The 27145-nt window shown below is 43.3% G+C and overlaps 2 protein-coding genes across 2 annotated transcripts in view; one reads left to right on the forward strand and one right to left on the reverse strand.

Annotated features, from left to right (window-relative positions):
• The window catches only part of C7H10orf71 (chromosome 7 C10orf71 homolog), a 128264-nt gene that overhangs the window by 98664 nt on the left and 2455 nt on the right, over positions 1–27145 (reverse strand). The window lies entirely within an intron of this gene.
• VSTM4 (V-set and transmembrane domain containing 4) overlaps positions 1–27145 on the forward strand; it is a 57316-nt gene that overhangs the window by 344 nt on the left and 29827 nt on the right. Inside the window, exons 2-5 of the mRNA XM_068950198.1 lie at positions 5364–5762; positions 17542–17610; positions 19015–19122; positions 23957–23990. Of these exons, the coding sequence (XP_068806299.1) occupies positions 5364–5762; positions 17542–17610; positions 19015–19122; positions 23957–23990 (610 nt within the window). The remainder of the gene's footprint in view (positions 1–5363; positions 5763–17541; positions 17611–19014; positions 19123–23956; positions 23991–27145) is intronic.

Consider the following 27145-nt stretch of genomic DNA (forward strand, 5'->3'; position numbering starts at 1 on the left):
GGTCGGGGCCGCTCTCCCCCATCCCTCCGCCGCCGCGCAGGGCGGGCGGGGGGAGGCGCGGCCCGGCCCCGGCGGCCGCCCGGGCTCCGCAGGGCTCCGCGCTCGCGGCGGGCCGGGGCTCCGGGGCTGCGCCGCGCCCGCGCAGCGACCCGCCGCTCCCGCCCCGCCGGGCCCGAGCCGTGTCAGCGGCGTCTGTGCACAGCGACCCGACGCACAGCCGCGCTGTCAAACGCACCTTCCCCTTCAGCCGTTTGTGGAAACGTTTCCTCCACGTCCCTCCTTCACCCGGTGGGACAACGCTTAGCTGCTCCGTGCAACTGCTGGCAAAGTTGAGGCAAAGTGGGATTGAGCATAATTTATTTACGGGCGCCTAGATCCCATAGGCATCCTGTGGAAATCGAGCCCCTAGGTTACCTGCAAAAAAATCCCTTAAGACCTTTACGCTTCCAAAATAGCAAAGGTCTATCGGCCACATTGTGTTCTGCAGCTGAAAAACGGACAGAGTCCAGATCTGAACGTCAAGGCACAGTGAGGGTCGGGGGGGTGGGGGTGCCTGCTCGTTCCAGGCTAATAGAAGAATTGGATCTGTCTCTCTTCATCAAAGGGCAGGAGGTGTAGGCAAAGGTCTGGTTCAAGTCCATCTTCAATAAACATAGCTTTCTCAGAGAAGGAGCCTCTGACTTGTAAAAGCTGCAGACGCATTCGTTCAGCTGAAAACAGCTGGCTGCCTTTGGTGATCTTTCTAGCCAGCTCCTAATTATTTTCATTTAAACAAAGGGCTTTGCTTCTTCCTGGCTCATCTGCTCTTCTTACTTTTTAACTGCTGAGAAGTCAAAATTAGGCAGGCTATGACAGTAACACTGTTTCACAGAACAAACTACACACAGATAAAACCCACCCCATATGCTTCTGGATATGCAAATCCAAGATAAGAAGATAACTATGCTGATGACACGCCTCTCCCATCCCTTAGCTATCCCAGCAGGGGCTGAGAAAAAAAGTCCTCTCTTTCTGCAACCCAAAAGCCTGCCTGACAGTACCCATGAAGGAAGGAAGAGGGGCCTATAATCGTAAAGCCAAACTGTAAGCAGCAGTGCACAACAGCAACTCCTCATGTGTGTATTTCCAATGAAATAGCTGGGGTTCATGCACATGAACACAACCACCCGAAAACTTCCAGCTGGACCTAAGGACCCAGTGATAACTACTGGGTAACTGCTGCTGTTCCAGCACAGACGGTTGGGATAGCCCTGGCACGGACAGGTTTCCAGCTGCTGAAAGTGTAATGCTTTAACTCCTGACAGTTGCAATGAAACTGTTCTGCAATGTAACATGGCAGACAACAAGGTCCAGACTTAGCTAATACATAGAATTGAACCAGTATAAGCAGAAGTAGACTATTTTCACAATAGGATTTTTAAAACAGGGTTTAGTTTTAGCATTTCAACTGATACCCCTCCCTGTCTCCCAACAGCATGGCAGGTACCAAAGAAACAAAACAGCTAAAACACTGCAATGGGGGCAATTACATGAGTTGGTTGCAAATACAAGAGACACACATGTTTGATGATTAAGCACACGGCAAAGGAATCCTCAAGTCTTTGACTCACTCTCCTCCCCTTCTCTATAAATAGCTTCCATTTTCAAGCAGAAGCAAGACTAAACTCTTGTGGTGAGCTCCACCTGAGTTGCAACGTCATCTATGCTATCCTAGGAAGGCAGGAGAATAAAAACAGTGATTCCTTGCTTGAGGCACTATTCTGAAGTCTAGAAATTCAGTGCTGTATTGGCACATAAGCCTGTTCTCAAGTTGTGGAGGAGTCTCCTCTCTTGGCAAGGAGCCCATTACATGATTAAACCTCATGCTGGGGCTGAGCCAAAGGCAGCTAAAGACAGAAGAAACATTTCCACTAGTGTCCAGGAACCCTCAATGAGGCTCTTCCTTTCCACATAAGAGGTAGATGACCTGTTCCTCCAACCAGCCACCACTGTTAGTGCTCCAATGGCAGTAGTGGGAGGATAGAGTCAAATGGACACCGTTTTTGTGTTTTATATAAAGCATCACCCCAACCCTGCTCAGCATAAGATGAGATGAGATCATGGTAAAAGAATTAGGAAATAGCCAAAGCTGCACTCATACAGCTGCACCGATCGGAGCCACAGAAGGAAGATAAGCACATGTGATTCTCCTGATCAGTCAGACCTTCAAGCAACTGGCCCTCTGGAGTAAATTGGCTTCCCTACATGAAGGATGCAGAATTTGGCATTTCCTTACAAAAGGGCACATCCCCAGAAGAAAAGCAGAAGTCCTAGGTATAAGATACCAATGTTTATATAAAGTGTAAACAACTCACAAGGGATCAGATGCTCCACAAACCGTGCTGTCTATCGTCTTGCAGAGGCTTCCAACACCAACGTGTCTGAACTCCTCTGTACATTCTCTTATGTACTTTTTGGCACTATGTTCTGCCTAGATTTGAATTAAGCAATGGTGCTTTTGCCTTTTATTTTGGGATACTATTCCACTATCAGTCCTAGCCAGCTTTTTCAAACAAGAAGTTTGCATGTCAGAAAAATGACATAATTGTTTTTCTTAAAAGTTTTCATGATATGTCAGAATTTCAGCAGAAAAAACTTGTTTTTCATTTACCCAAACAGCATGTTTATAAATGATTTATTAAACATTTGTAATAAAAATAAACCCATGAGAATCCCAAAAGTTTTGAAATCCTTAATGAAATTTATTTCTTATTTTCTGACCAGTACAACTTCAAAATTTAATCTTATTTTGATGGCAGAAGCAGCCACCTTATCTTCACATCTGCCTGTAAATCACCAAGGTCATGTAACTCCAGCAAGTAATAACTGAAGTCTCAGGGCTGAAAAGCTTATGGTGATATTCTGCCTTAACTTTTAATTTCAACATCCTGTTCTACTTATGTGCTTTCTACAATCCAGAATGATCTTCTGCTTTGGGACTCACATGAATTGTACACATAAACACACACCACGCACAGATAATTACATCAATAATCTCCCACTCCTACTGGTGTTTTCTTAAAGAAATTTTAAAAAGAAAATCATTCCTCATACAACATATTTCATTTTCTCCTTCATAAAGAAAAAATAGTGACTACTTAGAAAAAGTACACCAATGAGTAGAGCTTTCTGTTGAAGTGATCCAAAATAATTATTATACCATTCATTTTAGAGGGTTCTTCTCTCAAAAAACTGCAATGTAACTTCTTTAAATTAATAGACTTAAGTAAAGTGATGCAATTTATCACTCCATTTCACAGCTTCACTGGAGCCATAAAACTAGCACCTCTTCCTCCAATACTCCTTCAGAAATACATGGAAATACTTCTTGCTTATTTTGAAGATAAGTATATGTTTGTGTTTCAGGAGCTGATGTCAGACAAGAGTTTCTGCCAAAATGCTCATCCTCTTCGTTAACATGTTCCTAGCTTATGTACTGGAAAAGTGTCCAGAAATGAAAATCCATTCTCCCAGATTTGTAATTCTCATTAGTATTTGAGCACAGTATATTCATATAACAGGAAGCTTAATATTCACATTTTAGATGGCATTTCATGCTTTGCAGAGTGTACTGTGGGGAGTGCTTGGTCACTATTGAAATATGGTTCTGTCTAGTGCATGCCAGGAAACTGGTAGATTACACATTACAAGTAATTTAGGGAACACATTGTCACAATATACCATTGGTCAAAAACAGATCAGTCTTTGATATGACTAATAAGAACACTCTTTAAGGTACATCAGATAGGAAATAAAAGTGTTGATTCTCATACCTCAGAAAATCAGTCAAGCATAAATCAACCACGTCAGGAAAGAAAAATCTTTCTGTAACACACAGATACAGACTTCTTTCAACCTTCATCTATACTGCCTCTTGTTAGAAATAAAGCAGAGAGACAAACAGCTGGTCTAAGCTAGCTTCGTGATGCAGAACAGAAAAATAAATAAATGAATGGAAAAATGGGATAACCATTTACCCCAATATAATCTCATGTCATATTTTGTCAGGCACATAATGTCAGATTAAATTGAATTTTAATCAGAAGGACTAATCTGACAGATTTAATCCAGACTTCAGATAATCCTTGGATTATAACAAGGAGACTATTACTTGAAACAGATGATACAGGGAACTGTAAAGTAAGGAGTTGATTTTGGGGAGATACGGAGGTTAGTAGAGAAAACTATCCTTCAAGGATCCATCTGGGGAACAGTATCATTTAAGGTTTGCACTAATGATTTGCACTAATGAAAAGAAATAAATGTGAGCATGCACATTGAAGTTAGGTGACTTTATCAAGTCAGCCTAAGACTGGGATAGCATGTAGGAAAAATAACGAGTAACAAAAATAACCAAGTAACAAAAGTGGAATGGAACTTAGTAAGGCCACGTCATGCACTTGAGGGATTAGTAAGAATTTCTTTGATAAACCAGAAACTGAACCACAAATGTCAAAGGAGGAAAAACACCCAAGTATATTATTTAATTATAAACTAACATACAATCCCATACGAAAAAAATCAAGAAAAGGACAACATAATTCTGGGATATATCAGGCAAGGTCAAATCTAGGAAGTATTATGTCCATTTCACAGGACTTTGAAGAGCTGATTTCTATCTGTAATTCCAGCAACCCACACTAAAACAAACAAACAAACAAACAAAACTCAAACTGGAACCAATGCAGAAAAGGCCTAGGAAGAACAGCGGGGAAGCGGAGAGCCTAATTTACTACAGGAGACTAACAAAGCTTGGCTTCTTTAACTCAGTAAAATGAAGGCTGAGAGACCAGATGATTTTTTTCTATATGGAGTCTGGAAGCAAGTGCCAGAGAGAGAAACACTATTTAAACTTAAAGAGTAAAGTTGGCACAGGAACAAATGGGCATAAACTGGCTGTTAAAACAATTTAGACTAGAAATTCTTAGAAGGATTCAAGTCACTAGCAGAACTGGGTCACGGAACAGCCTTCCAAAGCCATTCTTGGCTCTGTTACTCCAAGCTACCTTTAGATGAAGCTTCTTCAGACTGAGGAAAGATTATGTGATGTCGGGCCTATGACAGCAGGGACATGTCCATTTCAGTCCTATCTTATTATTTAGAGAGAGAAAGAATAGTAGAGCAGACTCATTGGAGAAGGGCCTTACACAATCCTTACCATTCACAGAGGGGCAAAAGGTGTCCACTTCTAAGAGCTCATTAAATTGTTTCACAGTACGCTCGTGCAATCAGTTTATCTGCTGTGGACTTGCATGCTGCGACAGATTACGGAGCTTTTGTGCTGGCATGGAGGATTCTCACAATCCCTATTCTTTCCTTTGCAGATATTTGTGAGGCTTTAAATGTGACAGTCTCTCCAGGACCAACAGTGCGATACGTTGAGGGAGATAATGCTACCCTTTACTGTCACATTTCTCAGAAAAGAAAGACAGACAATTTGCTGGCTGTGCGGTGGGTCTTCGCTGTATCACCTACCCAGGAGTACCTGATGATCAAAATGACTAAGTTTGGGTCTGTCCAGTATTATGGAAATTACACTCACCATTTTCACAAGCAAAGACTTCATCTTCTTAAAGAAAAACATGGAACTATGTACAAATTTCTTATTCTAAGCCTTCAGCAAACAGATCAAGGACATTACATATGCAAAGTCCAAGAAATTGGCAAGCACAGGAATAAGTGGACAGCATGGTCAAATGGCACAGCAGCTACCGAAATAAAAGGTGAGAAATTACTGATTTCAATTACTTCATTTTTCTTGTCCCATGATCTCTTTTCTCCTCTCTGTCAAGTTCATCCATAAGACATTTGAACTTAGGTTATTTTTAATTGTTATCTGTGAATCTGACAAGAAAATCTAATACTCAGTTTCTTTATACACTTTACAATTTAAACATGATTCAGTCCCTAATAAAAAATAAAGAAGTGACAAGACTACTATATTTCTAGAAGATAGTCTATTTCTCTTGCTTTTCACCACAAAGGCAGTAATTAATACTCTTTTACATTCAGCTATGGGTCTGCAGAACTATGCTAGTGGGAATAAACAAATGTCATTATTATTTAAATACAAAGAAACAGAAGCAGAGAGAAATTAACTTATTTTCCAAAGAATATGCAGTGGGTCATCCAGAAATAGAAGCTTTATATTTTAGATCTATGTTTTGCCTCTCAGTAGGTTCATTACTTTTACTTCTAGTCTAGAAGTAATTTGTGAGTAGCATTCCTAGTATCACTTCTGTACTTTTGTTTGTACCACTGTAGTCAGAAAGTAGAGTTGGAGAAGCAGTGACTAGCCCTTTTGTTTTGAACTTTAGATAAACAAATGACCAGAGAGGAATGAAGGTTTCCAAAGGATTCCCCACAGGGCCTACTCTGAAGATAATGCAAGAAAGCAAGTGTGACTGCTTGGTCTGTGGGTCTGGAAATTCAGAGGTCATTCAAACCAAAATTCCTTGCGTTCAGAGGTTCATCCAGCAATCATAGAAGAACTTGTGGGAGGAAACTTCACTTCGTGAAGTTTCCTCCATTGATTCTGATGCTAAATTTATTACTGTGTTTAGACCACAAAGGTTACCCCAGTAGATGGAAATCCTAATCCCACTTATCTAACTTATGTTTTGGGGAAAACGGCCCTAGCTGACCACAGGCCTTTTCAAGATGGATTCAGACACGTATTTATGCAGTCTAAAATCAAAGCACATTCCCTCAAGTGCTAACTGCACTGGTGTCATTAGGGTTTTGGTATCCCTTTTGGATTATATACACAGCAGGGAGATAACAGGTGACTGTAAAAGGCAATCTTTGCGAATGTGTGATCTCCTCTGGATAGCTCTCAGATGTCACAAGCTTTTGCTTTGTTCCATCAGAAGTGCAAAAGCATGTGAAAAACAATATAAAAAAAGATAAATAGCAGCTTTGTTTTCACCAGCAATGTTTAAAACTCCCTTGGTAAATCATGGCATTAACATAAGGTAATTAGGTGGTTATTAGTAGCAATGATGAAAGATACAAATCATAGAGAGCTGAAGTTCAGTTTGGATTAGTAGCAAAGAGCATGGATCAGCTTAAATTTAAACAACAAGAAAAAAATCCTAGTCTATACTCTGTGATCTTACTGGGTCTGCAAAACTTGTCTGGGAAGCCTCCGAGACATTCAAACAGGATTTCCTCTGCTTCCTGTTTGCAGACAGCCAGAAATTATGCAATAAAGCTCTATCCCCTCTGAGTGACAGAGCAGGAACGAGGTCTAAACTGGGATCTCGATCCCCTGTCTGCTTCCTCTAGGGATGAGCCCAGCCCTCCGGCACCCAGATCACAACTCTGCATCAGCTACATTTCTTTGTATAGAAGACTAGGGAGGTGGGACTTTACAGAAAACCTCACCAAACTTCATTAGACTCCTAAATACAAATCACCAAAGCAATTAGTGCCACAGATCAAAAACGCAATCGGGCAGTCGAACCTCATCCATAATCCATAACCTTGTATCCTAAAAAATTAAAGCCTTTTGAATCCATGGGCTGATTTTAAGCAGATGTGACAGAAGCATAAAGTTCTTAAAGATGCCAAGTTTGTACAAGTCATGTGAAATTGACTCGGGGGCCGGAGGAGGAAGGGAGAAAGGCAGAAGATCCCTATTAACTTTCTCATTGAGGGAAAGCTGTGAGCAAAGCAGGTAATTGTTGTTGTTGATCTGCCATGTGGCAGTTACCTCTCATGTCACAGTCAGCACTTAGGGCTCCTGGACATACCACAAGAGAAGGAGAAGGCCAGTACTTAGGTCACTGCGGAGGGGGTAGGTCACTAGGACATGGGACAGAAAATTTATTAGCTTCATATTTCTAAGAACAATTTCTGGTTAGATTTTTGTTGTTGCTTTCACTCTTTTGTTTTAAAATGGAGAAGAGTAAGAGCACTAGAGCCCAACATCTCCTGAACTCAGCCATTTTCCATGTCTAGAGAGCATTAAGTTTTACAAGCACTGACCCCATGGTGGGTGGCTGGACCCAAGACACAGTGGTTCCTCTCAACTACGCAGGGCTATGAAATGAAACTTTACTGTACCCATGATGTAGCCCTGCAGACTTTAGGCATTAGTTTGCTTAATGCTCAGCAGAAGTTCTTCCCTGCTGTTCCTCTTGGCGAGGAACCGGCTCCTCTCCCTATCTCTTTCCCCTTCTCCTCTCTGGATTTGGCCAACTGGAGAGATACAGGAAGTCAAAAAGGAACTGGGAAGAAGGAGGACTGAGCAGTCCACCTGCCTCAGCCTCACATCTTTGGGAAGGGGCAAAAGGGCAGGTGATGGTGGGGAGGGAAGCTAGGGGCTGTAGTCTCAACCCCAAAAGAACTAGTGGTTCAAATGCTCTGCTGGAGGGAGAAGAGGAAGAGAAGCTGAGCCTCACAGCTGTTGTTACTTCCTATGGCATCTGGAATGGGTGGGCAGGGTTAAGTGCTTGGTGCACTGAAGCTTGCAGGCCTACTAGCAGGACTAGAAGGCCACCATACAACCCCAAAGTCTCCTCAAAGGTGGACTACACGTTCACCTCCATCTCAGGCTGACCATCATCTCAGAGAGTACCTTGCTCCAAGCACTGACCTCCTCTCTTCTCCCAGGACCCCATGCTTCTACTTCCTGGGTTGGAGCACACTCAACACTTGCTTCTGTCCCCTCCAGAGGATGTAGTTCCAGCTTCTGTCCTCCCTTCACACATTGCTGGCTCTAGGCACACGCAACTGCCTGTTTTACTCAAAGCAACAGAATTCCCATCGGAAAGCCAGGCTCCTCACTGCAGCTACCACAACAAAAGAGAAGGCTGGATGCCACTGTAAGACATCAAGAGAAAAGACAAAGAGCACACAGAAGAGAGATTTAAGTACCAGTTTTGGGGAAGAAATTCTGAAGATAACTTGAGGAAAGAGAGCCGAGAGAGGGCCAGATCTGGTGCTAGGAGATAAAAGAGAAGCAGTGAAGAAGGAAAGGACTGCCTCATCTGGGGGCTTACACTAAAACATTTCCCCTCAGAGCCTCTGCAGCACACCAGGTAGCCATCTCCAAAAGTAGTATATCAAAAGATAGAGTGGATAGCTAGTGCATTTCTTGCATGAAGGATTTGCAAAATAGACTGACCAATATACCGAAAGAGTGCAGAACAAGTAGCAGGCTCCAGGTGAAAAAAAAAAAAAAGAGAGAGCAAATCAGAGGCAGGGTCACATTTTATTCCTTATTTAGCCAATTCTGTTTTATTTTTTTTCTGCTCGTTTCATAAGCCAGGTCAGCAATTTAAAAAGTGTTTCTTCATACACTGAACAATAGAATTTCTTAAATGTCTGTAGTGGAACATATGGATTTATCTAGAGTGCTTGGAAAAGGAGTGACGTGCCAGGTAAGTGGCAGCAGAATAAAAGGCAATCTAAAATTCCTCTCCCCCTTCCCTCCCCTTGCAAAAAGTCACTCTGCATCATTCATAGCTGCACAGGTTGTTGATAGCTATAACAGAGAAATCTCTCATTGCTCTTCCTAGCTAAAGTCTGGGGTTCAGATCAACGCAGTTATTGCGAAGAAGAAAAATGGTTACTCTACAGTTCAGCCCTTAAATACTGAATTATTTCTTGTTTTCCTGATTTTTACTGCTATTCATGAATACAGAACCAGGGTAGGGACTTGAGACTCATAAATTCATCTTTCTGAAAGTGTCTGGAGAGCTGCATTGCTTCTCTCTGCTTCAAACGTAACCCAAAGCAGAGCAAGACACTTGAGATAAGAAAGGAGGGCAGGCCCACCTGTAGACTAAATATATTGACACAACACCCTGTGAGGATCCAAGGCAAACCTTTGTAAGAAGGGGTATTTCACTTGGATTTAGAATTAGAATAAAGATTCTAGAAGAAATCTGAAAAATTACATATATTTAAAGGCCAAAGCAACTTTTTAACTGCTAAAAATGAAGAACTATTGGAAGAAAAGAACTGACTTAGCTAGCCGTGAATTAATGCACTGTAAGCATAAAGGACTTACTCCACATGGGAGTGAAGGCAACTCTTTTCACAGTAGTGCTAACGACAACAGTTTCCCCAATAGTAACACCTGGGCTTTTCAAGGACATTTCCCTCCACATGCTGTACTTCACATTATGATTAGTTGCACTTTTCATTGCAAAGGAATTTAGTTATGTTACAATTAGTTTCAGGATAAAAAAAAAGGGTGCAATACAACTTGCCTGAAGCATGTATATACTTAAATTATATACTTTTGCTTTATCAAATAAGGTAACAGTATTCAAACACATTACAGACGCTGTCTTATCTAGCGTTTTGTTTCAATGAACACATCTGAAGTTAGGTCCAAAACCAAGATTGGTATCTTTATGCGAAAGTGCCAAACAAATTTCTAACAAGCTTGCACATCAAGTGGATGCAGAAATAGCATTTAGGTCCCTTTTTTGGTTCGCATAGGAGGAGGTGGTCACTGTGTAAGTTAGCAAATTCCAGAGGGAATGGAGAAGGAGTATTTGCACGGGAAACAGGAAAAAACGGGGACAGGTCAGTATGTTGCCTTTGCCTACCACAAAGCATAGCACTATTCTAAGCAAAAGAACTTGCTAAATTATGGCTTAGTTTCTACTATTTACTGCTATTAACTTACATCCAGCTTTTGTTATTTGCTAGCAAGTTTGTTGGTGTGAATTCGTGTGGGCTATAAAGAAGTTGCAAATAAATTTTTTGCAATGCATGTAATTTTTTTCCGTAACTGCTATATGTTTATCTATAAATTTGAGTTACAGGCAATAATTCCTTTTTATTTAATGATGACAGTTAAAAGATCAGCTACATATCTCACCCCCTTTTTGGGGGCTGAATCACCTCTTCAGAAAAGGAGCCTCATTTAATGGAGACGGAGTCCTTACAGTCTTACAGTTCATAGACTCACCTGTGAACTACAGTTCACTACTAGTATTTTCAGAAGGCCCAGCTGAATTTGAACTGCTATAGTTTGCCCCTTTAAAAGCAGTGAATACAAGACATCAAACAGGCTCTATATAAGAAGCGTACTATTAAATCTTCATAGTACAAACAACAGAAATCCATGTCCTGATGTCATCAACAAGTGTCTCTTACTCCAGCCTTGCAACATCTGCACTCTAAGCTAAGTTGGACCTCTTCCCCAAGCCCCATCTTCCACTCAAAGACTTTTCCTGGGCTTGTTTGCTCAATGTTAGCCTAAAATCAAGTTAGTGATCTGCATCATAGTCCAGAACACAATAAAGAAAAGATTATTTGAGGAAAAAGATGTCAGAAAGCTCCCCCACTGCCTTCCTATCACAAAACTCAAAACAATGCCTAGTCTGCTTAGAACAACATGCAGAACCTCCAAAGCATCATTTACACTTGGATGATTCCTCATAGCCCGTTATGCCAGGTACTGTGCATGTCTTAGGAAGATTAATCAGCCCAGCAAAAATCTTACTAGCATCTACAAAATCAAATAAGTAGAGATGATCACAACAGTCTGTCTTATTGGGAAGTTTAAGCATCAATAATTTCTCACAGAACAAATTTTGAATTCCACAAAATATTAGTAGCTTGTGATACTTTCCAGTGGTAAAGATGTTGCAAGATATAGAAATGCAATATTTTTTTTTCAAAATGAACAAAAACCTTTTCTTTCAGAAAAGATATTCCAAAAAGCTTAACAAAAAATCTTCATGTGTGATGTTTTTATGTAACAAACAATAGATTTGTTAAAATACTCACGGTGAACTTCCCTTCACTACTAAATAACTGATTTCCTTATTCCTGAAAGTAGTTCCATATCCACTGTTAAGCCCATACATCACATTCCTACAGGACCCTGCTTAATTATTTTCCTTTCCAGTAAGGCACTGGTTCTTTAATGGTTAGCCACATGAACATCTCTTGGAGGTTCAGACCTCACTGGCGAGCTGGAGAACATCCCCAAACTCCTATTCCATTGCAATGATTGCTAACAAAAAAAGAAAAAAAGTCAGTGGGTTAACGTAAGTCAGATCATCTAATCTGATGTCATCAAACAATGTCAGCCTGCATAAGCAATCCGACTGGGAAAAGCAGAGAGGGGTTTGAACAGTAATCTGGCAATCACAGCATTTGGATCTCAGTTCTAGGTTGCACAGCTGTTATAACATTGACATCCATCCATTTGCCTACAATTCTGTCTTCTGCTCTACTATGTAAAACACAGAGGGCAACCTTGTGCAAAAAACTGCAGCTATTTTCTGTCTCTGAATGAGAATCACAGAACCGCAGAATGGTTGAGGTTGGAAGGGACCTCTGGAGATCATCTAGTCCAACCTCCCTGCTCAAGCAGGGTCCTCTAGAGCGTGTTTCCCAGGATTGCGTCCAGACGGGATTTGAAGCGTCTCCAGGGAAGGAGACTCCACAGCCTCTCTGGGCAACCTGTTCCAGAGCTCTGTCACCCTCCCAGGAAAGGAAATTTTTCCTCACGTTCAGATGGAACTTCCTGTGTTTCAGTTTGTGCCTGTTGCCTCTTGTCCTGTCACTGGACAAGACTGTTCTCACCACGGAGAAGAGACTGGCCCCATCCTCTCGACAGCTCCCCCTCCAGATGCTTGTACACACTGATGAGATTCCCCCCTCAGTCTTCTCTTCTCCAGGCTAAACAGGCCCAGCTCTCGCAGCCTTTCTTCATAGGAAGAGATGCTCCAGTCCATTCAATCATCTTTGGAGCCCTCTGCTGGGCTCTCTCCAGGAGTGCCATGTCTCTCTTGTCCTGGGGAGCCCAGAACCGGACACAGTACTCCAGGGGAGGCCTCACCAGGGCTGAGGAGAGGGGCAGGATCACCTCCCTCCACCTGCTGGCAACACTCTGCCTAATGCACCCCAGGATCCCATTGGCCTTCTTGGCCACAAGGGCACGTTGCTGCCTCATGCTTCACTTGTTGTCCACCAGGACTCCCAGGTCCTTCTCTGCAGAGCTGCTTTCCAGCAGGTCAACCCCCAGGTTCCTCTCTGCCCAGCTCTCCAGCCTGTCCAGGTCCCTCTGAATGGCAGCACAGTCTTCTGGTGTGTTAGCCTCTCCCTCCAGTTTAGTGTCATCAGCCAACTTGCTGAGGGTGCACTCTGTCCCTTCCTCCAGGTCATTGATGAATATATTGAACAAGACTGGGCCCAGGACTGACCCCTGGGGGACACCGCTAGCTACAGGCCTCCAACTTGACTCTGCGCCATTCACCACAATGCTCTGAGCTCGGCCATCCAGCCAGTTCTCAAGCCACCTCACTGTCCACTCGTCTAGCCCACACTTCCTGAGCTTACCTAGGAGGATGTGATGGGAGACAGTATCAAAAGCCTTGCTGAAGTCCAGGTAGACAACATCCACTGCTCTCCCCTCATCTACCCAGCCAGTCATTCCGTCATAGAAGGCTATCAGATTGGTCAAGCATGATTTCCCTTGGGTGAATCCATGCTGACTACTCCTGATCACCTTCCCGTCCTCCAGATGCTTAGTGATGACCTCCAGGAGGAGCTGTTCCATCACCTTTCCAGGGAGGGAGGTGAGGCTGACAGGCCTGTAGTTTCCTGGCTCCTCCTTCTTGCCCTTTTGGAAGACTGGGGTGACATTGGCTTTCTTCCAGTGCTCAGGCACCTCCTGTTCTCCAGGACCTTTCCAAGATGATGGAGAGTGGCCCAGCAACAACATCCATGAGCACCCTCAGCAGTTGTGGGTTCATCCCATCAGGGCCCATGGATTTGTGGATGTCAGGTTTGGATGAATGATCTCTAACTTGATCCTCCTCAACCAAGGGAGAGTCCTCCTTTCTCTAGACTTTCTCTCTTGTCCCCAGGGCCTGGAATTCCTGAGGGCTGGCCTTAGCAGTGAAGACTGAAGCAAAGGCAGCATTCAGCAACTCTGCCTTCTCTGTATCCTTTGTTACCAGGGCACCCGCCCCATTCAGCAGTGGGCCCACGTTTTCCCTAGTCTTCCTTTTGCTATTGATGTATTTGAAGAACCCCTTCTTGTTGTCCTTGACATCCCTTGCCAGATTTAATTCCAACTGGGCTTTAGCCTTCCTTGTCACATCCCTGCACACTCTGACAACGTACTTATATTCCTCCCAAGTGGCCTGTCCCCTTTTCCACATTCTGTTTGCTTCCTTCTTTGTGAGTTTTGCCAGGAGTTCCTTGCTCATCCGTGCAGGTCTCCTGCCCACTTTGCTGGACTTCTTCCTCAGAGGGATGCACTGATCTTGAGCCTGGAGGAGGTGATACTAGACTATTAACCAGCTCTTCTCCCCCCCTCTCCCCCAGGGTCCTACCCCACGAGATTCCCCTAAGTAGGTCCCTGAAGAGGCCAAAGTCAGCTCTCCTGAAGTCCAGCGTTGCAATCCTACTTATTGCCCTGCTCCCTCCTCATAGGATCCTCAACTCCACCATCTCATGGTCACTGCAGCCAAGGCTGCCCCCAACCTTCACCTCTCCAACTAGACCTTCTTTGTTTGTTAGGACAAGGTCTAGCAGCGCACCTCTCCTTGTTGGCATCTCCACCACCTGGGTCAAGAAATTATCCTCAATGCTCTGCAGGAACCTCTTTAACTGTTTGTGCCTAGCTGTGCTGTCTTCCCAACAGATGTCAGGGTGGTTGAAGTTCCCCATGAGAACCAGGGCCTGTGATTGTGAGGCTACTTCCAGCTGTCTGCAGAAGGCCTCACTGATGACTTCTTCCTGATCAGGTGGCCTGTAGTAAACCCCCACAACAGTGTCACTCATTTTACCCTGCCCTTTAATCCTTACCCATAGGCTCTCAACTTGCTCTTCGTCCACCCCGAGGCAGAGCTCCACACGTTCTAGGTGCTCCCTCACATAAAGGGCAACTCCACCACCTCGCCTTCCTGGTCTCTCTCCTAAAAAGCATGTGAGCCATCCATGACAGCATCCCAGTCATGTGAACTATCCCACCTCGTCTCTGTAACTGCAATGAAATCATGGCCCTGCGACCACACACAGATCTCTAACTCTTCCTGCTTATTCCCCATGCTGCATGCATTGGTGTACAGGCATTTCAGAGAGCCAGTCAAGCATGCAAGCTTCCCAGGAGAGGTGCAAGAGGATCCTCCATAGCCACGTCCCATGCTGTCTCCCCTGGCTGCATGCACCCGCTGGAGGCATCCTGACTTGAGTGGTGTTTTACTGAGTACCGTGTCACTATACCATTCCCCTTCCCCCATCTTGCCTAGTTTAAAGCCCTCCTTACCAGGTTGGCCAATCTGTTGGCAAAGACACATGTGCCCTGCTTGGTAAGCTGGATCCCATCTCTCCCCATCAGCTGTTGATCTTCAAACAGGGTTCCATGGTCATAGAAACCAAAACCCTGCTGCCAACCCCAGCGGCGCAGCCAGTTGTTAACTTGGAAAACTCGTCTACTCCTCCTCCCATCCTTTCCCCTCACAGGCAAGACTGAGGAGAAAACGACCTGGGCTCCCAGACCCTTCACCACCATTCCCAGAGCTCTGAAGTCCCGTTTGATGGTTTCCAGTTTGCCTTTCGTGTCATTAGTGCCCACATGGAAGAGCAGCAGAGGGTAGTAGTCTGATGCATGGACAAGCCTTGTCCGTCTTTCCACGACATCTCTTATTCGAGCCCCTGGCAGGCAGCAAACCTCTCTGGACAAGAGGTCAGGTCGGTGCCTCTGTCCCCTGCAGCAGGGAGTCACCCACAACAATCACTCGCCGCTTCTTCCGGGTGTTCCTGCACGGCACAGGGTCTGCCAGGCCAGTTGCCTCCCTTGGAGCCGTGCCCAGCTCCTCCTCAGCTTGGAGGGCGCTAAACTTGTTCTTCAGAGGCAAATCTTGAGGAGGAGCAAGAGCCCTTCTCCTTCTACAAGGAAGGTCACCAGTTTCCAGCCTTCTTCAACAGTGTTACAATGTACTGTTACACACCGTACAGAGCCCTCTGACAACTCTGCTGCAGCGGGGGGTGGGGACTCCTGGAGCTGCGCAGTCTCCATGAATACCCTGTCAATCCCCTGCTCATCTTCTCGGATGCTACGCAGCCTACTGACTTCCTCCTGTAACTCCTTTGATACAACTGATCAACCACAGCACACCTCGCGCAGGAGAGAATGCAGTCCTTCAGTCGGCCATTTTTCTCAGCTATAAAGTTGACCTGGTAGTACTTGAGGTCATGCAGTCTTTCTTCTAACATGTCAGGAAAAAAAAAGTCATAGCAAGGGGAATTACTCCAGCTGAGAACTTAAGCTATATTGCACACAACAGTCAATGGCCGTTCATATAGCAGTGACAGAGCAGTTGACATTAGTCAAGATGTTCGGCCTGGCCTGTTTAGATCCTAGCTCTTAACCAAGGACACTGAGTGTAAGTAGATGTGTTCTGTTTCCCAGCTCAAATATGCATTTTCTGAAGTATTTTTGACAAGCCATATTTTCGTGCAGATAAGCAAGTATTGTACCCACACATCTTTAAAAGGAAAGATATGAAAGGGCAGAACATATAAGCCAACTTTTGAGGGAAGTAACAACAACAACAAAAAAGCTCAGGAGCAGTGCTCTCACTTTAATGGATTATATGGATACTACTGTGGGAACTACAGGGCAGTTCAACCAGTCAAGCCCCTCTGCGAGAGCTCTGGAAGGAAGACAAGCTGGACAAAATCAGAGGCCTACAGAATCAGTCCTGAAGTCGGGGAAATGCTATCATGACTGCAGGGACTGCTTTAGCGCCAAGCATAGCTAGAATGACTTCACTTAAAAAAAAAAGCTGTGCATTATGTGGTTGGCTCCAAGTCAACACTCAGGAAGCCTTCAGTTTTTTTTCTTAACTCCTAAGAGTTTTAGAGAAATAGACTACAGTGCTAAAAAGCCTCTTTAATATATGTAATTACAGGGAAAAATAAATTTCCATTCTCTTGAACAAGAGTTGGTCAGCTGTTCTCTCCAAAGTAGCCCCTTTTGTGATAGAGACACAAATTACAGCCCTAGAGCCAGTTGTTCTTGGTAACTGAGAACAGAGAGTCAGATGAAAACAGCAACATACAGCATTAATGGTAGCTTCTTTCCTGTGATGTTCAGACCTTCCCCACAAAGCTGTTATAGACCTTACAATCACACAAGCACCCTACTCTAGAGCCTAGATTCTTCTGAAGTGTGTTTCTGTCCTCTTTTTGTATTTCAGTGCATTTAACTTTCCAAGATTGAAGAGCCACTCACTGCATCTTCCCAGAATTAGATGCTAACAGAGATGCAGTCTTGCGAGCGATATGGCACTCCTTGTGGATGCCAAACCAGATGAGATTTGCTGGCAGATGGTTTTATAATGACATTTTATAATCAAAGCATTTTGCCAAAAGGTAATTATCCATGAGATAAAGTAAGATCTTGGTGCACTGAAGTCCAAGGCAGAGCTACTATTTACTTCAAGCGGGTCCAACATTTTATGCCACATATTTTCAGTTCTCATCATGTCCTCTTTGTTTTTTGTTTTTTCCCAGTGATTTCACCAAAAGCTTCAGATGATCCCAGTTTCAAGAAAAACCATGAAGCTTGGAAGTTTTTTGAAGGTAAAAATATATCTAGCATTACTGGTTGCACACAAGACAAATGTTAGTTCAGTCCAACGCTACAGTACAACTATTAAGTGCCCCAATCAGGCCTAGTTTTGCTAGTTCCTGTACAAACTCAGGCCTTGCCTCAGAAAGCATTTGACAAAGTACAAAGAGTGCTGGAGAAAGGAGAATATAAGGCTCCTACTGCAGTTTCTCATACATACGTTATAATCAATGGGGAAATAACCCTTGTACAGGAAGGTGCTGAGCATGTCTGAAGCACTCCATGCTCCCAGTAGCCTTAGAAACTGCTCACTGAACACAGTCAGCACTGCAAGAGCATCTTAAAGCTCCCTTGAGTTTCAAGGCAAGCGGTATTTTCTATGTAGATTAGTGAATACCTGTTCCAGAAGACTGAAATGCAAAACCTGCCCCCAGATGGGATTCCCTCCTCCTCCCGCCCCGATACGAAGTGCCAGCAAAACGTGAGCATGGCTGGTTGCAGCCGCTCCGCTGCATTGCCTTTCAGGTGGGAGAGTTCACTTGTAGGCTTGCATCGACTGTGTGGGAAGCCTTGCTGTTTAAACCACAATATACAAACTATATTGTTTTACTGTTGTAAGAAGAGATAGGTTGTAAACGAAACACACGACTGTAGGTCAGGGGTCTAGCTCCAGCATTGCTATTTTCTACAAAGCTTGACCTCTGAGGTTTAGTTTCTTCTTCGTAAAGCAGGAAAGAAGCCAGCACACCTCCCTAAGGACATTTCAAGACATTAATGGGTAGAGCATCCCTAAACAGAGCACTCTAAATAGAGTTCTAGAAAAAGGTAGAAATAAGTCATTACAAATTTCTTCTCCTTTAGTATAAAATATTCTGTCTTGATCTCCAGTGGCAAAACTGCTGTCAGCTTCAGGAGTAATGTGTTAGGCACCTGACTGAAAGCCATAAAAGGGGCATACTGATGCTGTAGGTTGAAAAAGGGAAGGAAAAAAAGTGCGTGGGAAGGGGGAATCAAGCCAGTACTGCTGCCAAAAGAAGCAATCACAGCCTTCCTTTCTCCTTCCCCCACCTCCTTTTTATTTTCATAAAACAGCACAGCTGTTTGAAATGAGGAAATGATCCAGCTGAAGCTCTTTTGCTTTTTCAGTAGCCCCACCAAAAAAACAAAGATCAGCCCTCCTCTCTCCTCCAAGCCCCCCTGTAACTACACTTATTAGCACTTTCAAAGACTACCCAAATTTTAAACTGAGCAGGACAGCATATGAAAGTTTCAAGAAGGTTAAATGACTTCTGAAATGTTACCCTAAATCTTTTGGGCAGGGGTCTGTTTAGGTCCTGTACATAGACCTTTTTTCTGTCCTGTAAGCATGAAGCATACAGCCGCAACGTTGAGTCTAATCTCTGCTTGGCTTTCAGATCTGTATGTGTATGCAGTGTTTGTGTGTTCAATAGGAATCATCAGCGTCCTCCTTTTTACGCTTGTCATTCTCTGTCAATCACTTCTAAACAAGAGGAGATCCACAGGTAAGTAGAATGTCATTCTTGATGACTGTGGGACCCTTGATAGAGAGGGAGAAGGGGAAAAGGAGAATGCAGCAAATGCCGGAAAGAGAAATATCTCCTTGCCTTGATTTTAAATAAAAGCAACAAAATTATTGGTAGGAAAGATCAGTTAATTTCTGCCAGGAAAATGGATTTTTTTCTCCACAAAATAATTAAACAAAGGCACTTTGCTTCTTTTGAATAGCTATTTCACTTTGCAGTTGCATTTGACTTTTCAAAATCTTTCAGCTTTTCATAAATGTAAATCCAAGATTGTTGGAACTTTTTTCATAGAGCAAGCAATGTAACATTAAATTGCATTCTGACTAGATATATTTAACATTTTGCATGAATGACATATATTCTGCTGACATGTTTAGAGGGGCTTCAAGGAGGTTTGCTTCTATTTTGTTTTCTTATCCCTTCTTGAATAGCTGTCAATATTCTGGGGGAAGCTGGAGGGGAGGGAAGGAGCTATTACTTCTCTTGTTTATGGTATTCTTTGGGCCTGAAGTATCATCTCATGATTCAGATGTACATTTTCACAATAATATTTCAAGATCATGGATTGCCATTTCATTCTTCTCTTCCTCAGAGAGGGTTTTTTTCAAAGAGGCTCAAAAAGCAAGGAAGCAGCCCTGTTCTAATCAAAAATGTTATTTCAGATCTGTGAAGTAACCAGCACAAACCCTACTTTCATTTCAGTATAAGAGTGGTTCACGTGAAGACACTGCACATAGTTAAAAGCTGTGAGGATAAGATACCAGCATGCCTAGCAGCCAGCATGTTCAGAGATGGTTCTTACATTTTCTCCTAACAGAAGGTTTGAAAAAGAGTTTGCTTAGTCATTTGTCATATTAATGACAGGAGAGAATCACGGCTTTGTTACCTCTTCAGCACTAACACATGTGCCATGAAGGAACGCGTGTCTCAGACATAGAAGGAAGAAGACATGCAAGACAAAACGCAGATTTATACAGAAGCTTGTGCCTGACCACAACCTTAATTCAGGCTGTGGCTCCATTTTTCTGGTAGCACGCTCAGTAGAGTAACTCTCCTTCTAATGTAACCCAAGAACTCTGCTTGCCAAGAGGAAGAAACAAATTCAGTGTTACTCTTCCTACCCTGCTAAGTGGACAAAAGTTTTGTGCCAGGAGAGTACCCACATTTAAGTATGTTGGTCATAGTGAGTCACCCTGAAGCCACAAGCACTAGATGCTCTGATTTATTCTAGTTGCTCTTTAGCAGACGTTGGGCTGCATTTTGCATCTGGTTATGCTTATTTACACTGGTGTAAGTGCATGAGCAGCTTGGAGAAAAATTCCCTCTTTAGGCTGAACTAACAAAAGTTGAATATAAAAATAATACAGAATACAATATTGAATACATATATACAATATAGAAAAAATATTTTCTTCTGAGTTGCTAAATCCTTTCTTCACTGCCCTGTTACCTGATTAATTGCAGGCCTAACCACATTTTTATTTAGATTCTGAACATCATCCAGTAAACAATGGCAACACAAAACTTACAAATTCAGTGGAAAAATAAGAGAGAAAAGCTTGGCCAAGAGTCACTCAGTATGCAACTGATTAGATTTTTAGGGCAAGACGTTCAGCTAGAACCACCTAATTGAAGTATTTTCCTGAGCCCACATTAATTGGTTCAGCGTTCAGTTAAGCAGTAGGGAATTAAATATTCCTGGAGCAGTCCAGGAAGCAGCCTCAGCGACGGGTGCAGTCTCCACCAGCCCTCTGCTGCTGTTTCTCCCCACAGCTGCTGAGCCAAGGCAGGAAGCTCAGGCCTAAAGCTCTGCCTTAGGCAGCAGCAGTCCTTGGGAGCTATTGTCCCCACTCAGTGACACAGACCCAGAGCACAATGTGACCCTCACTCCTCAGCATTTCTCTAATCCCCTCCAGAGGCGCCATCCAAAGATTATAGTCTCAAGACACCTGCTCTGCCAGCCAATAGCAGCACTCTCTCATTGATACTATTAGTGTAAGGCATCACTCCCCAAAACAGTACTTTCATGCAAGTGTTATGTTACCTTCTCTCTGTCCATGGCATTCTGTATCTCCATCCTGGCCTGCAACAGGCAGATCCTTGTACTTCCTATGAAAAGAGTCTCTAGTGAAATCACAAAGCCCATCCTTCCTTGAGGAGGGGAGCAAAGAAAAAGCACAGCAAAGCAATCATCCTTCAGCCTCACCCGGGCCTTCAACTAGACTCCACATCCAGTCGTCTTCCACTTTCAGATCAAGTGATTATCACACCATCTTCCTCAGAGGGCCTCCAAGAGAAGCCTAGCACTACTGTTCTCCTGGAGTTAGGGACCAAGGGCAACCAAATACATCTCCTCGCTGGACGTATTTCTATCAAAGCTTCTTCCTGAACCTCTCCTGCCACTCAAACCCTGTCACAGGAACACATCTGGAACAAAGCAAAGTGACACCAGCAGCTCCCTCTATTCTCTGCCTCCACCACCTCAGCACCCATCACCCTTACACTACCCCCTCTCAAGCTTCCTCCTGCCCTCTGCTCAGCCTCATCAGCTCTCAGCTTCCTCCCCCATTCCTTCACTCTACCACCACAGGGAGGATCACCTGCCACAACCCCACCTTACACATAGGGAGGAGAGTCAAACACCCAAACAAGCACAGGGGAAAAGCAAGGGAGATCTCTGCCTAACCACCTACAAGGGTAGCCCAGCCTGGGAGAAAACTTACCTCTTACATGAAACTAAGGGTTGGGATTTGCAGCAGATAAGCTGGAGATGATCCCTCTGCAGCGTATGTGTTAAAACATGACCAAACGTGGCTAACTCAGGGCTCCAATGTGAAAAGGGTGAAATGGTCCAGTTCCTCACTGATGAGACTCCCTCAGTTTGAGTGGAACTGCACTGCAGCTGGAGATGGCCCATAGCATACGGCAGCTATGGGACACTAGAAAGCAGCAATGGTTGCAGCTAGTAAACCTTCCGTGGTTTTGATAGAAGCCTGTGCCCATGCTTTTGTTACAGGAGAGGCGGCTCTTCATAATCCCTGGTTCCAAGGCTTGAAGAATCCTCTCTAGGGCAGGGCAACATAACACAGACCTAGAGATGGTCAAAAGTATTCTAATGTTCATGAGCATCATCTCCTTTGCAAAAAAAAATGATAGACTCTTGGCCGAAAAACTAAAGGTCTGAAAACCGAAGTTCCGTGTAAGATTGAAATCTTTTGGATTAAAATCAAAATGGGAGCCAAAGCACCAGTGCCTTAAGTCTCCATTGTCAATGGGATAGGATATTGCAGCTGATTGTATTCCCCCAGAAAGTACCTAGGGCTACTACCAGGAGAAAGCAGCATGTCGTGGAGAACGTATCTGGACAAAGAGCCTGGCTCAAAGAGGAGAAAGAAGGATGGAGCAATGGAATGACTACTCCTGAGTGGTACTGTGGTGCCACTTTGAACAAAGGCAGTTCTGATTTTAGCTAAAATATTTCAACTGCTACTATTTTGCCATTAAAAGCAATGGGAAAATCCTATTTTCTGCCCAGAGAGCTCTGATTACAAGACATAAACAACAACTTTTGATAATTGTTCACTTGGGCTTGAGATTTCTGTAATTTGAAGTTTCCTAGGAACGTCCTCTCTTCTCATCCAGATTTCTTCTTGCTGAACTTGAGGACATTGCCCATTTCTCCAGGATTTTAAGCTATTAACCACCTCAGTTGGAGTAGCCTCCAGTTGCCATAAACTCAAAGCCAATAGTCAGTACCTGTGTAAAGAGAGAGACGGAAATCGTGCCTTGGCCAACTTTGACATGGAGACCTGGCCATGGTGTATTAGCTCCAGCTCTTAGTGCTTTCAACTCCCTTTTTCATTTAGGACTAAAATACAGCCTTTGAGGAGGCTTAGAATTTCCTTAGAATGGGAGAAGTTATGTAAGACCAGATGTGAACATTTTCCTGTACAGATGGGCACAATTATCCAAGTGCAGTGTTGTTTGTTTTTCGTGGTCTTTTAAGGAACGGAGAAAATTAAGAGAGGGGGTCTGTGTTGGACTAGACTTTACATCGTGGCCCAGGGACGCAGCCAATTTTCCTTCTGAGAAATAAGTTGGCAGTAGGTCAATAAGAAGAGTCAGAGTCTCTCCTCCTCCCTGCATTTCTCCACAATAGCCATGCAGCAGGGCTTGGGCTGAACACAGAAGAGGCTAAGCCACAAAAGAGTATCATCATAACACTCGCTCTAAAAGGCTACAGGGAGAAAGCTGCCCTTGCTCAGGGCTACTGATTCAAAACAGCATGAAGGATCTATACAGCTCACATACACACTGTGAGAGACAGGACTGGCCTGAGTAGACCTCTGATCTGATCCAGGGAGGCAATTCCTATATGCCTGAGGCCACAGCCTAGCCCTACATTAGGAACAGCAGTGGCTCCTGTGGGCGAATGGTTTATTTCAGGCTTCTGGAAATAAACAGAGGCACCACAAGGGAAACAAAAGTCTTTAAAGTAAAATTACTAGCCTGCTGTGCTTTTCCTTAGCAAGCTGTCTTTTGGTTGCGCTGACCACTGGCATGTGAGTTGCCCAGCACTTCCACAGCAGATTTTTGATGTTGTTTGGTACATCCACCATTCCCAAGCCTAACTATCTCTTTGAGTTAGGCTTTAATTCACAATATAATATAGTTAGGATTAGAAGCTCTCTCACTGAAACAAGCCGGCATCTCCCCAGTCTCAGGAGCACAGGTTTATCCGCAGTGTCCATTTGTAATTCATAACCTCTGTCAGTGTAAAGCCACATTTTCTGTTTTTGTTTTTCTTTAACAGTGAAGCATTACCTGGTGAAATGCCCCCAGAACAGGTAGGAGATTACATTTCTCTTTACTCTAACCCAAGGCACTAGTTCTGTTGTGGTTTTGCTACGTACAATGAATAAGATGAGTGAAGTTTTCCAAAATGCCTACATGAAGAGTCCCAGGTTCATGACTCATGCCTGAAAGCCAATAGCCATCTCCTTCTGTGCCTGATAAAGGGGATCCACACAGACTATCTAGCTGTAGGTCCTGCAGATGCTTCAGTGACAAACCTTGCCTTCAGGCTCTGAATTACTTTTTGGAGAAGCCTACTTTCATCCTGTGTGGCTTCCTAGGGTTTTCCACCACCTCACCAGATGGTAATGAGTGACCTAAACCATCCTCCTACACAGAATAAACCACAATGTTACTGAGTAATTCCTGCACCCAGGGGGAGAGTAGGGGTAGAAAGCAGATTTTCTAGGCCCAGGTCCATTCCCAGATGAAGATTCTAAGTATGGGAAAGATACTACTTCTGTTGCAGTCATTAGTCATTATGTCTGTTATATTACTGATGGCCAAAAGGTTTGATTTGCATGGTGGAAATTAACTGGTTTCTAACTTAGGACCTTCTTGAGATACCAACTATGCTGGAACTGCAGTAAAAGAAAGATGAGAGTATTTTACAAATAAAAGAGACTAAAGAGGGATGCCTGAAAATAATGCAAAAGAACAGCTGTTTCCCAGTTTGCAGTAACATAAAACGTGCTTCTAGTCTTGCAGTTTAAATCCAGTATCACTAGGTATCACAGATACTATTTCTCAAAGTATTTTTTTAGCATAGATTCTAAGCCAAGCATAGCATGTCCTGGATCCTGAACTAGTGTAATTTTTAGTGTATTCTCATGGAAAAGTCACTCTATTCATTCTAACCAACACTAGGGTGTAAGTGAAGTCACAATAAAGGAACAGAGAGTTCAGGAGAGGCCAGTACAAACTGAAACTTTGATGTTATTCATTGAAAGGTCTATGACCCTGAGCAGCCATTGCACCACACTACAATTTTACAGAGACAGCTCAGCAATTTTCATTTTCCCCTGAATGTTGTTTTTTTCTCCTTCCTTATTAGCTCCTGGGACAAAGCTGATATTAGAAAACAAAAGAGAAAGGGGCAGGGGGAAGGAAATCAAAGTAGATTGATAGAGAACACAAGAAGAGGAGGAAAATGAAACCAGTTGAAAAGATGACTGTCAAAATGGTGAAAAAATAGAGTGTGGCAGCCAGATAAAAACTCACCATATTACACAATTTGCCTCTCTGGGAATATATGTCGTGGTAGTGATACTCCTGCAAACACTAAACACAGTAGACTGAACAGAAGGGGGAAAACAGCCCAATATGGTTTCTTCACTGTAAAATGGAATCTCGGGAAGAAAAAGTAATGCATGACCCTATAAGGATATAAATATGTATTGTATTTTAGCGTGGCAAAATGTCCTAATGAAAGCCCTGATCCTACAAATGCATGTCTGAAGTGCATTGATTTCAGGGCTTTAAAATAAAATACCCCTCAATGTGTTAGCAGTATCATGATTTTTAGTTATTTCACACTCAGTACCTTTTATTTTCCATCCTCTGCTCAAAATATGAACCGTTAAGTCCTTTGAACTTATTAGAATTGTTCCCATGCTTAAAGTTAAGCCTACGCCTAACTACGTTGCTGATGCCCTGATGCAGTGTAAACACGTTTGATCCACAGTTGAAGCAAAATATCTGTTTCTATACATTCTTAGCCCAGGAAGTGCTTCAAGGCATCACAAAACCAGACTCGGAATGCCAAGTAAATAATATATTCTGGCTCACCCAGATGTGCGACTGCTATAGGTAATCCCACTGAAGGGAAGATGTGGTTGTGTGAGGCAGTGCCACTTCTAGGGGAGCAGGATATAGCCCATGTGAATTTGCTCTTCAGTGCGGCCATAGCACCGCACAAGACCAGGGCATCAGGCCCAGCCAAATGTCAGCAGTGTCTCAGCAGTGCCACAGTCAGGCAATGACAACATTTAGAAGTTCAGTGACAGTCTGAGGCATCAGAGGACATGAGAAGCATAAGATGTGCTCATCCATCTGCAAAGCAAAACCTGAGAAATCCTATCAGTGTCCCCAGATCGACCTAGAATCTCAAAAAGTTTCATCAAATCTCATTTATGCCCTTGGCCAAATGGGGGATGCATTTCAAGCTAGCTTCTTTTCACCTGCCTGTTCTTGTAGAAATATTTGTTAGTCTCAGACCTTCAGCACATTCAGACACAAAAGCCACGGTCTAAACGTCCATTAGGCCAAACTGATGAACTAGTTTGTATGATATTCCTGCAACTCAAAATGACTATGCTGTGCAAAACTCAACCTTGATTAGAGAGGCTCAGCTCCAACTCCCTTAGTGATATTTCAAACTCAGAGCAGAATCCAGTTTCAAAATTACATTAATAGTCTAGCGTCTAAGAAATGTCTGTGCTCCCACTGCAGTAATACCTGTGCATCTTAAAATATTTCATGTCTTGACATCATAATGGTGTTTTTACTTAATTGGAATCTAAGGCACAAAGTGCTAAGTGATTTGCCCGAGGTCTCACAGCATGGCCTTAGTAGAAAAGAAAATTAAATTCAGATTTCTTGAGTAGAACAAAGCAAATGGTTGAGTTTTGGTTTACTACTTGCCCAATAACAAATTAAAGAGAAAAATAAGTCAACCAAAAACCATTTCTTTCCCACATTTTAAAAATAAATACCTAAATAAAAAATACAGTTATTTCGGGTCTTCCAAACCGCATAATTCTATTTCCTAGTGTGTGTTTTTTTTTTTTTTTAACTTAAATATCCTCCTTGTTATTATCTCGTTTGTTATTAGATCATTTTGTCAGTTTTCAGAACCAAAAACTCCCAGGAGGTATAGCTTTGAAAATGGGAGTTTTTCTTCTGTCTTTTATTTATTTGTTTTGGCCTGAACTCTTTGGTCATTCAGCAGCGGCTTTTCTGCAGACAAATAATTTGAGGTGAAAAAACCATTCCCCTCTGAAAGTTGTCCGTCTCAATGCCTTGTTGCCACAGTAGTGATCTAACAGCATACAAGCAGATTCTGCCAGACTGAGCCAGATGCGAGTACCCAGCCCTCCCTTGGCTCGTTTACACAGCTCCCCCATTTGGAAGATATCAATGTAGCTCT

This window comes from Struthio camelus, chromosome 7, assembly GCF_040807025.1.
Source record: "Struthio camelus isolate bStrCam1 chromosome 7, bStrCam1.hap1, whole genome shotgun sequence".
In the NCBI taxonomy this organism is placed as follows: domain Eukaryota; kingdom Metazoa; phylum Chordata; class Aves; order Struthioniformes; family Struthionidae; genus Struthio; species Struthio camelus.